Genomic DNA, 14,905 nt, shown 5'->3' with positions numbered 1-14,905 from the left:
GCTGAGAACAAATGAGTTTATGAATACCAGAATGTCGAAACCAGCGACAAAAGAAAACAAAACAGCAACCCTTGTCTGCAGAACGAAAGGCCAGCAGATAGAGACACTAGAGTCATTCAAAAAAAAAAACCAGCGCCCGCTGAAGCTGAAACCGAGTATCAACAAGAAAGGGAAAAAAAGGAACGACAAATGCCTGCTGATCCGGCAAGCACAGGAAAACAATGCGTAAAAAGAACTCCCCAAAAGAGAAGCAAAGGAAGGACAACAATCAAATCCTTGACCCAAACGCAAGAAGCAATGTAAGTAAGCGATCAACAAAACAAACAACAAAATTCAGCATCATTGTACAACAAACCCAACCTTGATCAACACTTTAAGACACCGGTCTGCCAATTTGGGATCTTCATCATGTGCCAGTATCGGCTGCCTCGATCAGTGTGGTTTCTTCTGCGCATCAACCGTTCACGGCGATCCCGTCTCTTGGTTGCGGCATTTGGCTGCTCTGGCTTTGGCTTCGGGACCTCCACAACGCTCAATGGCTTGGGAGAGATGGCTAGAGAGATCGGGGCTCTTTGGTCTTCCGCTACCTGACGATGCATTCGGACCTTGTGACGAGCTTTGGACTTCACTTTCACCCGCATCGAAGGGACCTTGGAGATGCGAGGTTTGGGAGTGTAGGCGTCGGTGGTTTGAACCCCAGATACCACAGTACCTGCACCTGTAGTAGTTCTCCGATGAAGACTGCTAACGCTTCGTTGAAGACTGATGGCACTCTGATGGAGGCTGATGGCGCTCCGATGAAGACTGCTGGTGCGGGAAATCCGTCTTGATCGCCGTCTCTGCATATGCTTAGCCAAAGCCGCAGCCATAGCCGCAGCAGAATGCGCAGATGCGGGACCATCACCTCGCAATGAGAGAACACGCCGAGGAGTGCCAATCCATTGATCATCATGTCCAGAGGTTGGTCGCGAGTGACGCTTTAGGATATCAGGCCTGGGCTTTTGCGGAACATTTCTAGATGAACCAGCGGAAAGAGAAGGGTCACCACTATTGTCCGGACCAGCATGAAGAGCAGGGGATAATCCCACACCTGCACTGGTTTGGTCAGAGCTCCCAGATGGGACAGAGTTCTCAGCACCCATCCGTGGTGGGATTCCGTCCGAAACCACCGCAAGTTCCTCTTCCTGAGCATGCATGTCGACCAAACACATCCCAACAAGAGGAGACTGCAGCATAGAATGGAATGGAGGCTGTCCCAATATGCCATATGTCAGACCGAATTCAGTAGCCATGGTGCGAGGCTCGGGTTGCATCTTCGGAGGTGAATAGCACTGCACAGGGAAATTTTTGACACGAGCGGCACGACTGGAGGCGGAAGATGGTCCACGCTCTGAAACGCTCTTGTGTTGGGGATCAACACCAAGGAGGCAGTGGTTGCAGGTCACGTCGTACTCTCCTTCCCGGGGAATGAAACTCATGGACACTGGATACAGACTCATGTGCATGTCGGGAGTCCAGTTGCAAATTTGTAGCCAGGAAGGAAGCTCGTCAAGCGGGATGAGTGGTGACCAGTGGCCTTCTGGTCGGAGAATACAGAATCGAGTGTGAACTGCGGATTGTGCAGGAGGTTGTTCCGGGGGTGGAGGAGATGCATAGCGCATCTGATACTGAGGAGCGTATTGCATGTTGAAAACTGAAGAGACTGATCAACTTGAAAAGAAAGAATGAAATGAGGATTGAAATAATAAATGACGGTGGAAAGAGTGTATGCAGATGGAGGAGAAAAAGAGAAGAGAAAAGATGAAGGGATGAAGAAAAGTATTGGGTTGCGTTGCGAGTGGGAAGCTGCATGTCATGGAAGGAACGCTGGTGATATGAAGCATTGAGTATAGAGATATACAAAACTACATTATTGAATCTTGGATTATTGATATTCAGCCAGTTAAAACTAAACAATTTACCTTGAGAATACTGCTACAGACTCTCAAAGATGAACTATGAACAAATGAAGCTTGTATAGTTCGCGATAAGCCCTTATCGCTGCAATCGATGCAAACAAGTATCACGGTCCACGGGTGCAACATACGACATTACACTCCACACCTCACTTCCTCTCCCTTTCTATCAATTCCACTCCTACATCTATCACAACCTTCAAAATGACAAATCCACACGGCCCAACCCTCGAAGACCCAAGCAACGCAACCCGCGCAACCCCAACAATAACCCCAGAAGCCGCAGTCCTCCACATCGGCAGCTCCACCTTCATCAACGCCCCAGCAGCCAAAGTATGGGAAAGCCTAACAGACACATCAACTTGGCCAGCCTGGAACTCCTTCGTTCCCCGTGTGACCATCCGCTCACAACCTTCCAATGCCACAAATGAAACCACCGACCTCTCCCCAATCCTCCAAAAAGACACCCGGTTCATCTTTCACGTACGCATGGACCCAACCTCAACCTCTAAAAAGCCCCAAGCAGCAACAGACGTCTATGGCCGCGTAACGGAGTGCTCAGCACCGAACGCGGAGACGGGCGAGATCGGCCGCATTGTTTGGGGCGTTGATCCTGATGCGCCGGGCGCGCATTCACTGTCCATGCTGAAGGCGGAGCGGGTTCATGAGGTGAAGGCTGTTGAGGGTGGGACTGAGGTGAGGAATTGGGAGGCGCAGACTGGGTGGCTTTGTTATGTTGTAAGGCTTATGTATAGGGCGCGGTTGAGGGCTAATTTCCAGCTGTGGGTTGATGATTTATGCCGGTTTGTTCAGTTGCCGGCTGCGGGTGGAGATGTATCTGGCAGGGAAAACATCGCTGTTGATGAAACTGGTGATCGCATGCCGGGTGATGTGGCCTCTGCTTGAGGGCTTAGGTTTGTATCAATGCTTTTGTGGTATTCATTTCATCAATCAGATTGTGAGAAGGGTGGAGGCTTTGTTTTGGCTCCTGGCCTTGCTACTCATGTTTATCCAGATACTCGCTACTCTACCAGGAATTATGTTGACTTCGACTGAATTGTGACTTGTTTTGATTATTGACTTTTACGAAAATGACAGATATCCCGAGATTTAAATAGGTATTATATTATGAAATGCTGACATCTATCCATGCAAATATTGTATCACCATATAGCATGATCATGCTCCCGAAACTCCATCTAACAGGGTATATCAAAAAATGCAGTACCCTATATGCGACCAAAAGAAAAGAGAAAAACTCAAACAAAAGAAAAGCGTCAAAAACCCGAAAGAGAAAACTCCAAGAATTGTCAAGAGATCAAGAAGAAGCAAGCTCAATCCAATCACCGGTCGAAATCCGCATAGCAGGATCCTTGACAACAGCCGGCTTAACAAGCTTCTCAACAAACCCATTCCTAGGCACACGATGCCCACTCGAGCCAGAACGAGTCAGATCAATAATCTGATGTCCCTGCCTCGCCATCGCAAGGCGCTGCATGTTACTGGTACCGGGGTACAACAACAAGTCCCCAGTAGCAGCAGCAAGCAGCGTAGCAGCCAATGAAAAAACATCAGAAGCAGGCGTCGGTGCAACATCGCCCGTCGTCACCGTCAACGAAGCCAACATCTCCGGCGCAGTGAACGGCGGCGTAAACGCCGACATAGACGCGCGCGTCGTATCAAGTGGGACAGAAGGATCATCAGGAATATCAACAGCAGACGAGAAATCCGCGAACAAAGGCTCGAAAGGGAATGCGCTGGTAGCGCCACTCTCAATCTCACTCTCGTCTGCGTCCACAAGTCGCAGGAGGATATTATGCGGTTTGATATCACCATGCACCATCCCCGCGACCTGGTGCAACCAGTTGAGGCCTGCGATCAACTTGCGCGCTAGATCCTTGTACGAGGCTGGTCCTTGGACTGGGTCGAACATTGTCGGCGTGGCTGGTTGGCGCGTGCGCGCAATGTCGGCTTGGTCTTCTATGTATGTTGACAGAGCGAGTGGGATTGCTGTCATGACTAGACCGCCTAGGTCGCTGTGTGTGCCGTGGAAGGGGACGATGTAGGGTTCGTGGCCCTTTGTGAGGGTGAGGCGGGTTAGAGTTAGGGCTTCGGCTTCCAGGACTGGGCGGGCATCGCGGCGCACGGGCGCTTTTACGGCCAGGATGCGGGTTGTTGTGACTGGGGAGCTTGGGGGTGTTGATGGGTTGTTTGTGAGGGTATTTGTGATTTGTTGGGTACTTGGTGTTGAGCGCGCTTTGTATACTATGCTCCAGGCGCCGCGGCCAAATTCGACGGGGCGATTGTCGCCATTGCGGATGAGTTCGAGGTCGTTGGTGAAGTATAGAGGGGCTGTGACGTTTGGTTTGGGTGCAGTGAGGGATTGAGATGGTTGTATATCCTGAAATGGACTTGATGTTTGGTGACGCTCTTTTGCAATTGGGGTTACGGGCGGCGTGAGACTCGATGTGGAGATTTGTGCAGGAGGCGTCGCCTCAGAAGTCTGCAGCGACAGCTGGAATGGGGTATTCGCCATTGAAGGACAATGGGGAGCGATTCTGGGGAATTTCAGACGAGCAGAGACCAGGGTTATATGGGCTCGGAGGAAGGCCCGAGACAGGCCAAGGATTCTAGTCAAATAGCTCTGATATCGGCGCCACTCGCAAAGAGATAACTTCACAATCCACGGTTAGGGTAGCAGACTATGACGGGGTGGCAACTGTTGGCGTAAGAATAGCCACTGCACGCTTATATATCGGAGTCAAGGCCTCCCTCGGCGGCGAAGGGCTATAAAGAATGTCAAGGACTCGAAAGAGAAGAAAAAGACTACGAAAGCGCAAAAAGCGCAAAAAGCACTTTGTGTTGAGGGATCATATGGGGCCGAAAGCAAATAAAAAAGCAAAAAGGAAGGAAAAGGCCCCCGGTCTCGACCAAAAGGAAATGAAACGATAGGAAATCAAATACTACCGTGTCGACGCTAAAAGAAAACGGAAATTGGCTCTCGGAAGGGTTCGCGCTGATCGGGTCCACCGTTCTCTAGATTGGGGATTCCTACTTCGTATAGGATAGTTAGGAAGAGTGAGATTACAGATTGTAACTTAATTAGATACTTCATGTATAGTAATCTCGTATCTCACCCTTCTAGTGGTCTAAAAGTGTACTAATTGCTGCATGGCACAGTGGACTCCAAATGCAGCCATCCCGAGGCCCACCGCATGCGTCCCCAACGGCTGTCATCGCTTATCTAGTCATTTGGTTGAAATTGAGTCATCTACTTGTATACTTCCAGGACATACGAGTATACTCCGATCAACATACGATTCAAGTTATATGGCCGCATCACCTACATCATATGTACATTCCTTAGGGTCTTCACATCCAATCCTTCGGCCTCGTGCCCTAACCCCGGTCCGCGAAAGTTACCTGATTGGTCTCTATTGTTGATACATCTATGTTCATATATAATACATGGCTATAATACAGCGCACTTCTAGTGCAGTTTAATGTTATCTTGTCCGGCTTGGAATGAGGTCAGCGTTCCGCCCAACATGCGGTTGAACTGCAATAGGGTTGTCCCAGGTGAGGTCTTTTGGAACTCGACTATAATTTCAAGCAGTGTCTCGGCGGAAAGTAATCGTGCCCGGACCCCACTCAAGTCATAGTTCAAGTTGGGCTGGTAGCTAAACGCCGGGTCCGCAGAAGCATCTGGTAAGGCCATAGGCCCATGGCCAGGCTTCAGTCGCCGGTCGGCAAAGGCTGTGAGGCTCGGAATGAGCTGCACAAGTTCATTGATGCTCCGCCCTGGGAGAAGGATGGCAAGCAGGTCACTGACCGACATACCGACCGTGGGGTGTAAAGGAGCACTTATGGCCTGGAAGCGGGCGAGAAATTCAGTGACATCCAAGTTGGGCATCTCGTCTATCTTCTGCAGCACGGCGGGATTACGCTGTGCTTCAAAGTAGACCATGCCACGCGGGTAATCATGAGGATAAACATCTTGATAGGGGGTATAAAGGGGCTCAAATGGCCGTCGCTCCCAAAGCAATATAGAATTGTCGAAATTGTTGGATAGAGCGACGCTGCGGGCGTCATCGATCACTTTGTCATGAAACCTCTTTTTCAGGAAGTGGATTTCGGAGATTTCAGCGGTTTGGATGGATTGCAGATGCACAACATCATTTTCCAAGCCTTTCAATCTCTCGGGGGTTTCATTGACATCTGCTGCTGCGCGAGCGAACTTTCGCGTAAGTTCGTCAATTTCAAGCTGGCGATCAGCGAATCTCTTCCTATAATAAGACTGTGTGTTTTCTCTCTCCAATTTGCCGATAGCCGTGCTTCGTGCTTTCGCTAACTCTTTCCTCTTATCCGCCTTCTCTCTGGAACCCAGATCTGCTTTTCTGATATCATCCAGGAGAGCCTTGTGTGGGCCAAGAAGTCGTCTGGGCGTGTAGGGATGGATATTTGTTCTCTTTGCGGTACGACCAGTGGCCGTAATCTGAGGGATTAGTGGAACACATTCCAGGGGAGGTAATTGTCGATCTGGTGGCGTGACAACGCCTTTCGTCGCGGCTCTTTCGGCGACGCAGTCTCTATTTTCGAGGGTTTCGTCGTAGTCTCGCCAACTAAATTGTATCTCAGGTAGATCCGGACTTGCGAGCTCGACACAGTGCAAGGCCGAAATCTCAGTCAGCAATCCAGCGCGCTTACGCTCCGCGATTGCCCGCGGGAGAATAGTCGAAATCTCAGCGTGAGGAAGTTGTGCTATGATGCGGACAGACCCGTAGCTGTGTAATTCATGCTTCTGCAGACATGTTTCCAAGAACTTGATCCACCAACGCCCTGGTGTCATATGGTCTTTTTGGGAAAGTGCCTGGGGTGGGTTGGCCAAGACGAGCAGCGTTTCATTTTGCGGTAGACGTGCAGAGCCATGTGAAGGTAGGTTTTGCTCTGGAAAGTATTCCATCAATAGAGCCTTCCAATCGACCTTTTCCTTATCCAGTCCGTTTGTTGGATAAATCTCCATAGGAAGGAGCTTGTAGGAGGGCTTGCTCTCGGCTAAGGGATGAAGAAAATGCCCCCAGATGTCGATATCTGGCTCAATAAGAACATGACGACGTGGTTTTAGGAAGTCATTGACTTTCGATGACCAAAGGCCGCTGCCAGGCCACAGGTCAAGGATATCCACCGGTGTGTTTTGACGAAGATAGGGCGCAACACGCTGAAGAATTTGGTCTGTGAACCCTGTAAGCATCTTTCGCACAGTACCAGCTTCAAAGAAAAAAAAGGCTTACCACATAAGGATTCATTCACAATGTCACTCCTAGCTTGGACTCGACGCTGGAATTTCTGCTTCCGCGCTTGGTCACGGATTTGTTCCGACAAAGGATTGCCTGCGGTCTTCCATCTTAGCCTCGATGCAACGGTCGCGGGTATTGCTCTCGCAGCTCTGGTAGCCATTCTGTGAATGGATACCAGAAAGGGTTTATGTCATGGGCATAAAGAGAGTCCAAGCTATTTTTTTCTCGGAGCGGAGAGACCAAGCTTCCCGCTCACCTCCCCACCAACTTTGCTCCCCATTCACGTCTAGATGCGGCTCTCACTTACTACCGCTGGTCTTCCCAGGTTTAGGCCCAGGTTTAGGAGGTTGTTTCTTTATGCCTTTTGAGGCTTGATCTAACCTTGTGTTCGTGATGGCTTCCAACATCGGCTCCGGGGGTACTCCACCTCAGAGTGTAGAGAACATCACTCGCATCGCCCAAAACTACGAGTACAATTCATCAGTTCGTTTGCGATACTGGCTGAGGACGGCGGCGACAATTTTACGAGAGGTTGGTAACTTCTGTTCACATCAAACTTGTTCATACCTAACTTGTTTACCTTAGGCCCAAATCTACGAATCCGAAGGACACGACGAACAAGCATATCTCCTCCTCTTCCGACACGCCCAGCTGATTTTAGTTCATCTTTCAAAACACCCGGATACTACAAAGTATGAAGAAGACCGCAAAGCTTTGGTGGCTGCCGAAAAAGAGGTAGAGAAGAACCTGAGCAAGCTAGAGGTTCTAAGGCCCAGGATCAACAAGCGATATGAGCGCTACACTCAGTTGATGCACGAGCGTCAGTCCCGCAAATTGCCAACTAAATCCAAAATCATTCCGGAGCCGCGAGAGCAAGTCGCAGACCCCGCCCTAGCCGGTGTCGCCGAGCCCTTGGAAGCCGGCGAAAACCGGGACCTTGCTGTTCAGCTTGCCCAGTATGAGCTCAATCGGCGTGCAACTGTCCGAGGGTCTAAAGGCGCATCGCCAGAGGAAGTGGAGGTTCGCCGTACAGCCGGTGTGTGGGGTGACTGGGAAGCTGCATCGAAGCCGGACACTCGATCAGGCGATCAAGACTTGAGCCGACGCATTCAGAACATCAGGTCCAACATGAATCACACGCATCAGCCATTTCATGCTCAGCGGGCTAAAGATTCAGTGAGCGGAGGTTCTTCAGTCTACAAATATCCAAGTGTGCCGCGTCAGAAGCCTCTGGAGCCCACTGTATCACCGGGCCAGATCGCCATTCTTGATAAGAATGTAGAACGCCATGCGCCTCCTATCTTGCCTCCAAAGGAACGCATTGAGCCGAGCAGGGCCTCGATCATCGAAACAAGTGTTCCGCCAACGCCATTGAAAGTGGCACCAACCCCACCACTGCCCAACAAGGTAAGAGCAGAAGAAACAAGCATCAAGCGGCCTGATCTCGACCCATCCAGTTATACCTTCAAACCCTCCGCTTATCTGGAAAATGGTACTCCCTTGCGCTCCGTTTTTCTGCCAGCCAACCTCCGAAATCGCTTCTTATCCCTGGCTTCTCCCAATACCCGCAACAACCTAGAGACATGTGGAGTCCTCTGTGGTACTCTAGTCTCCAACGCACTCTTCATATCCAAAGTCGTGATTCCAGAGCAGACATCCACATCGGACACCTGCGAAACGGTGAACGAGTCTGCTCTTTTCGACTACTGTGACTCAGAGGACCTAATGGTTCTCGGATGGATCCACACGCATCCATCGCAGACCTGTTTCATGAGCTCCCGCGACCTGCACACACATTGCGGCTATCAAGTCATGCTCCCAGAGAGCATCGCTATCGTGTGCGCTCCAAGCAAAGATCCGGACTGGGGCGTGTTCCGTCTGACTGACCCGCCAGGACTCAAGACTGTCTTGAGCTGTACGCAGACCGGTCTCTTCCACCCACATGCGGAGGAAAACATCTACACTGGAGCTTTACGACCGGGGCACGTGTTCGAGGTTGATGGACTCCAGTTCGAGACAGTAGATCTGCGACCTTAGCGCGACGATATGATTTCTTTCTATATGGATCTCCTGATACAACACTATTATGATACCAATATTGTTTTCATGAAAATGACTCTTGACGTGGCAAGACCCGTTCAACAACCTATTGTGTAGATGGACCAGGGCGTTGCGCTCCTTGATATAGGAGTACTGTTACATCAATTTGATCTCAATTTAATTATGTTTTCAAACCATTGTCCTGCTCGGAAAGTTTGTCATTCAATAGGTTAACCGAAAGCTCTTCGAAGGTCGTATAGCTGTGGTGTTACGCTTAAGTTTCCATGGAAAGGCTTATCAGATCTCAAGCAAAGTGGCTTGCGTCGAAGACCAAACTTACACTGGAAACCAGCAAACATCTCCAACATATACATCTAACGAGACTTACAAGTCGCGTGGGAACATAAATAAGCAGGTGAAGCCTGACGTGGCTCACCCCACAGATAAGCGATAGTGGTTTCATCACCTCCGCATACTTCTCTTCTCTGTTCTCCCTTCTTTTCTCTCTCTAGGCTCAACCCAAGCTCTTTTGTCAGCAATTGACTTGAAATCTCCGCATGTCGTCTTCAGCTCAGGCAGATCTCTCCCCCGATCCTCCAATCCCCTCTTCCTCCACCTCGAGATCAGGATCTCACACGCCCACGCAAAAAACACCTAACACCTACCAATCCGCCGCCTCCTACTTCTCCTACCCAGTCAGCCACGTTGTCTCGGGTCTCTACCGTCGCATAACTGAGCCAGACATATCCAACGACATGCCATCCGCACTCCCATGGTCGAGGTCGTCCTCCTCATCGGAGGTCTTCACGCCCCGCCGAACAGCCTCACCCTTCCAGCCTCCACCACTCACACCCCTCACCCTGAGCATCCCAAAAGGTGACGACCTCCTTCAGCAACAGCTTCTAACCCGCGCGCTCGCGGAAGAAATCCGCCTCCTCGTCCCCCCACGTCTCCAACTAGCCGAGACCTGGCGTCTGGCCTACAGCCTCGACCGCGACGGCGCCTCCCTCTCTACCCTCTACGAGAACTGTGCCGAGTTCTCGCACCGCAGCCCGCGGGCGGGCTACGTCCTCGTAATTCGCGACTCCTCTCCTTCAAGCTCCGTCTTCGGCGCCTACATGACCGACGCGCCACACCCAAACTCGCAATTCTTCGGCACGGGAGAGTGCTTCCTCTGGCGCTCAAGCGTGCTCCCGCCCCCGGCGAGCTTCCCTCTCGCTCTACCGGGCGAAGGCCCCCAATCCGAGGAGGCGCTTGAGCGTGTTGGTCTTCCGCCTCCGCCTTCTGCGGATACTACTAATGCTGGCCGCTGGAGTACGCTGCGTAATGACCCCCAGGCGAAATTGAAGAATGCTCGTTCGGAATCGCCTTCTCACAATCTTAATGTCAATCTTAAAACCAATCTCGCTGCTGCTAGTGGGGGTGTCCTTGCGCCTCCATCGCCTTCTTCTATTCCTTCGCGCAGTGGTGCTAGCACCCCTGAGCGCATTCGCTTCAAGGCATTCCCCTACAGTGGCGTTAATGACTATATGATGTTCTGTGAAACTGGATTTCTCAGTCTGGGAGGAGGGTAAGTTCCTTCACTTGTGGATTCATTGGCATTGTTATTAACATCGGGATAGTGACGGTCACTACGGATTGTGGGTTGACCAAAGCCTCGAAAAAGGCGTCAGCGCTTCCTGCCAGACCTTTGGCAACGAGCCTCTCTCTGACGAGGGTGTTAAGTTTGATATTCTCGGTGTTGAAGTGTGGTACGTCGGCTCGTAAACAAGCGAATTTATGCAGCTTGGCATATGTATAAATGACCCACGCATCCATTGGCGGACCCGATACTCGGGCGGTGCATCATACAAGAGTCTTGATTCATCGTCCATGGCATTCTTTGGATTAGAATATCCTGCAAAGGAAATGAGTCCGAACGTTGAAGAAATTTCTCAAATTTGGTTCCTTCAGCAGCACTTCAAATACCCGGACGACGATGTGATGCTGGATCTTCCGCATTGTTGTTCCTCGTCAATCATTTAACCCTAATCTACTGATTCCATTTTTTTTTAATATATACCAGACAACAGCATGCAATTGCGATCTAAGCTCAAATCAATTTCAACTCTACCTGGGTCGGTATTCATCTCTATCTCAACCCATGCGCTGCCCGCCCTTCAGCAATAATACCCAAACACTTAGCAACCCCCCGCCCTCTCTCTCTCCTTCAAGGACTTCAACCAAACATTATATCGAGGATATTTCACCAATTGATCTGCTCGGTTCAACTCGTGTAGCAGACCTTCACCGACAACAGCCCAAGTAACAAAAGACAAATCTGCAAACGTGCATTTATCGCCGACTCGCCATTCCGTGCCGATCCTTTTCAAGCACTCTTCCAGGACACCGATCACTCGAAAGGTCTTGTTGACATACCATTCTGTAGCGGATAGGAGCTTCTCCGGGTGGAAGCGGGCGAACCAGGTTGCTTGGCCGAAGTAGGGGCCTTTTATTACTGTGCAGTCCAAGGGTCCTATTTTAGTCGAAATGAGTCACAAATACCAAAATCTAGTCCACGAGTAGCATGGTCTGCTCTCAGGTGTGGCCCCGGGGGCCAAAAGTAATACCATTTAAGTACATCCTACCAGTATCCTTTTTTTGCAAGAATGAAACGGAAAAAGTATTAATCGTCCCCAGAACCACGATGCCTCGCAAGGAGGCCGCGAGCATCCATCTTCCGCCAGAAGTTGTACATATAATCACAGGTTATCTTGTGGCTGAAGACCCTGCAGCGGTGTTCAGTCTTGCAAAGACCAGCAAAACCTACTACGCCTACTGTCAACCAGCTATCCAACCAGCTGTCAAGTCCATAAAATTCCACGACATCAAAATAGCGGTTCCTAGGCCCAGGCGAGAGGCAGAGCTCAAAGGAATTGTGAATCGCCTTATTAAACGACTCAAAGCAGCTGACGGTTTTGGCTGTGTCCGTCGGGTTTTCGTCGCACACCCCAAACTCCTTAAGTCGCATTTTAGAGCCTATGACGAAGAGGATGAATGGAAACCGCCCTGCCTGTCCACGCTGTTATCTTCTACTCAGGCAACTAACCATACGACACAGTATGGACAATGGCAGGAATCTCCTTTAAGTCGGCATCCACGCCACTATTGGGAACCTGACCGGGATTTCTCGGACGATCTTTACAAACCCGTTGTGAGGTTAATCAAAATCCTTCCCAACTTAAAAGATCTCATTTGGACCTGGACTAATGGCATGCCACCATGCATCCTTGATACTTTACACCGAGATCAACCGCAATGCCGTCTCCATTTGGACTACTACTTCAACAGCCCTGTTATACGTACAGAAAATCTGGATGTCATGTGGCCTGGGGCGCCTTCGCTTCACTCAATCAGCATTGGTATTGACTGCGAACCTCCCTACCAAGGTCTTCAGCGACGAGAGTCTTTGTTGCGAGCTGTAACTAGCGCGTCGAATCTCAAAGAGCTTCGCTTCAGGAGAAACGAAAGGACCCCTGACATACCATCAGAAAGCGAATGTCCGTCTGATAAACTTTCATTGGAAGCCCTCCATTTCGAGAGCAGATTGGACTTTGATGGGGATACGCTGTACCGGTGGAGTCACTATACAGACTTTTCAACCTTGCAGACTCTGAAAATTCATGGCCGATTGGATAACGACGTATTCGGTATATGGGGTCGGACGAAACTCTCATTTCCATCTGTGAGAGCTCTTAGCCTGAACATTGGTTCCGATTTTTTGCGATCAGCGGAGTTCTACAACTCTGCGAACAGCTTTCTCCACTCTGTGCCTCCTTTGACTGAGCTTGACTTGGAAGGATGGCACTCCCTTATTGGTATAGAGTCCCTCGTCGGCTATCATGGGCCCCGCTTGCGCAAGCTCAAGCTCTTGAATCCGGCAGCATGGCAGTTCGTGAATGAAGAGGAGATCCGGCTAATCGATGGAAGATGCCCGTCGCTAGAAGAATTGGGAGTTCCTCTCAACCGCAGTCAAGATCAATCCAAGCAATTTATCTCATACATGGCCTTGGGGTCATTGAAAAATCTCAGCACCCTGCATCTTGACTATGAAATCCTACCACCTCGAATGCATGAGATCTCGCGAGAGGCAATGACTCTATCAAGCGAGAACATGTTGTCTCGTGCGAACATGCCGCTCAACGATACATCTTTTGACGAATTTCAGAGTCAGCCTTGCGGAAGCGCCCGTTACAAAGAGCATCAGCTTCAAAATGGTCATGTGGAAAGGATTATCGTTGACTCTATCATCGATCGAAAGCTTGCGTGCGCAATTTTCCAAGTCATTTCTGATGCGAAGCCCCTTGAATCGGTTCAGTTGAAAGATGTCACAATATCAACGAGTGGCTCAAATTACGACCATGACATAGCCTGGATAGTGGACACATTTACCACAGCATGGCACGTAAGGCAAGTGAGTGCCAATTCGCGTGGCCAGGAGATTTTGATAGTAGCCGAGGAGCTTCAGCCGACCGAGGAGAATTCAGGAGGAAGGCATGACTGTCTTCCAGAATGGATAGAGCCCATATTCAGGCGACTGTTTCCAGGACAACAATTTAAGGGACCACCACGGAAAAAATCAAAGAAATTGGCGGCCAAGAGACAGCAGGATGATGAAGCTACCTCGACATGGAGGCGTCAATTACGTGCTGCTGTTCCTGCTTGGAGCTCTAGGTCTTCATCATCGTCTCAAGGAAATGGGCGCGGAGAAAAGCTATCATTGCGCAGCGGGAAGGCCGCTTGGGGGATGCTAGTATGAGGGGGGTTACATCATGGAAGGCTTTATCCTTAATTCTTGTTAGAAAGTTGATTAATTGATAAGATCTACGGTCCTTTTCCTCTTGTCAGATAAGTGTGCGTCGGTGGTGCCCAGGGCGCTGAGCCATAGATGAATTGTACAGAAAGAACTTCCTTCACAAGACTAAAGCTGAACCCGGAGACAGATATAGATATCGACTGAACAAGCAATTGATCCACAATTCAAATTTTAAGACGCGGGCTGCGGACTTTGTGGGGTGAGCAGCCAAGGGATATATGAGGACTGGAGATCACGTCGCTGTAGCAGCATAATATGCAAAGGCCAGCTTCGTTCCATGGAAGCAAATTCGATAAATTTTATGCGCTATAATGGCAATGATCTTCCAATCTAGACCTGAACTCATAGTTGAGCTTTCAATTGGAATCTTCATCCCAACTTAGCATGCTTCGGATTATTTGCTATACTTCCAAGGTCATACCAACATTTCATAGATGCATGTTTCTCTACGCTTGACCCCCACTGGACGGTCCCCTATCTGCTTTTTACACATGAGAGCAGCAAAAGAGAGCGGCAATTCATATTTGTACGTGGTCATTTACGAGTTTTGTTCAGTCTGAGGTGACTCAGGATTATCTATGAACGGTTGAGCCTCGTGAGATCTAGCGCTAACCCGAAACACACCCCGAGCCTCACCTCCACCCGAGCACTTGTACTCACATTCATTTTTTCACAGGCAACTTAATGACTCATTTGAACTTGGTGCTTTCATGTAGCCGGCATTTATCCTTTCATCTTTCTCAGGTTGGCAAGTTGAC

General features: G+C 49.9%; 7 protein-coding genes across 7 annotated transcripts; 4 read left to right on the top strand and 3 right to left on the bottom strand.

Annotated features, from left to right (window-relative positions):
• Nucleotides 1-365: 365 nt before the first annotated feature.
• On the bottom strand, nucleotides 366-1,685 carry N7508_005226 (uncharacterized protein; the record flags this gene model as incomplete). Its single annotated transcript, XM_058463292.1, has 1 exon — nucleotides 366-1,685. One exon carries the CDS (start codon nucleotides 1,683-1,685, stop codon nucleotides 366-368), a length of 1,320 nt encoding a protein of 439 aa, XP_058319770.1.
• Nucleotides 1,686-2,159: 474 nt separating this feature from the next.
• On the top strand, nucleotides 2,160-2,861 carry N7508_005225 (SRPBCC domain-containing protein; the record flags this gene model as incomplete). The annotated part of the gene is made up of 1 exon (XM_058463291.1): nucleotides 2,160-2,861. One exon carries the CDS (start codon nucleotides 2,160-2,162, stop codon nucleotides 2,859-2,861), a length of 702 nt encoding a protein of 233 aa, XP_058319769.1.
• Nucleotides 2,862-3,273: 412 nt separating this feature from the next.
• On the bottom strand, nucleotides 3,274-4,491 carry N7508_005224 (protein kinase domain-containing protein; the record flags this gene model as incomplete). The annotated part of the gene is made up of 1 exon (XM_058463290.1): nucleotides 3,274-4,491. One exon carries the CDS (start codon nucleotides 4,489-4,491, stop codon nucleotides 3,274-3,276), a length of 1,218 nt encoding a protein of 405 aa, XP_058319768.1.
• A 954-nt stretch (nucleotides 4,492-5,445) lies between these two features.
• Nucleotides 5,446-7,206, bottom strand: N7508_005223 (uncharacterized protein; the record flags this gene model as incomplete). Its single annotated transcript, XM_058463289.1, has 1 exon — nucleotides 5,446-7,206. The coding sequence occupies one exon, from the start codon at nucleotides 7,204-7,206 to the stop codon at nucleotides 5,446-5,448; it is 1,761 nt and encodes a 586-aa protein (XP_058319767.1).
• Nucleotides 7,207-7,645: 439 nt separating this feature from the next.
• N7508_005222 (putative endosome-associated ubiquitin isopeptidase (AmsH)) lies at nucleotides 7,646-9,289 on the top strand (the record flags this gene model as incomplete). The annotated part of the gene is made up of 2 exons (XM_058463288.1): nucleotides 7,646-7,783; nucleotides 7,838-9,289. 2 exons carry the CDS (start codon nucleotides 7,646-7,648, stop codon nucleotides 9,287-9,289), a joined length of 1,590 nt encoding a protein of 529 aa, XP_058319766.1.
• A 560-nt stretch (nucleotides 9,290-9,849) lies between these two features.
• N7508_005221 (putative oxidative stress response protein Oxr1) lies at nucleotides 9,850-11,059 on the top strand (the record flags this gene model as incomplete). The annotated part of the gene is made up of 2 exons (XM_058463287.1): nucleotides 9,850-10,862; nucleotides 10,915-11,059. The coding sequence occupies 2 exons, from the start codon at nucleotides 9,850-9,852 to the stop codon at nucleotides 11,057-11,059; spliced, it is 1,158 nt and encodes a 385-aa protein (XP_058319765.1).
• Nucleotides 11,060-11,978: 919 nt separating this feature from the next.
• Nucleotides 11,979-14,090, top strand: N7508_005220 (uncharacterized protein; the record flags this gene model as incomplete). The annotated part of the gene is made up of 1 exon (XM_058463286.1): nucleotides 11,979-14,090. The coding sequence occupies one exon, from the start codon at nucleotides 11,979-11,981 to the stop codon at nucleotides 14,088-14,090; it is 2,112 nt and encodes a 703-aa protein (XP_058319764.1).
• Between the last annotated feature and the right edge of the window lie 815 nt (nucleotides 14,091-14,905).

Source organism: Penicillium antarcticum, assembly GCF_028974205.1.
Source record: "Penicillium antarcticum strain IBT 31339 chromosome Unknown utg000005l_segment0_segment0, whole genome shotgun sequence".
Lineage (NCBI taxonomy): Eukaryota > Fungi > Ascomycota > Eurotiomycetes > Eurotiales > Aspergillaceae > Penicillium > Penicillium antarcticum.
The sequence above is the reverse complement of the archived record's forward strand: the minus strand, read 5'-3'. Positions and strand labels throughout refer to the sequence as shown.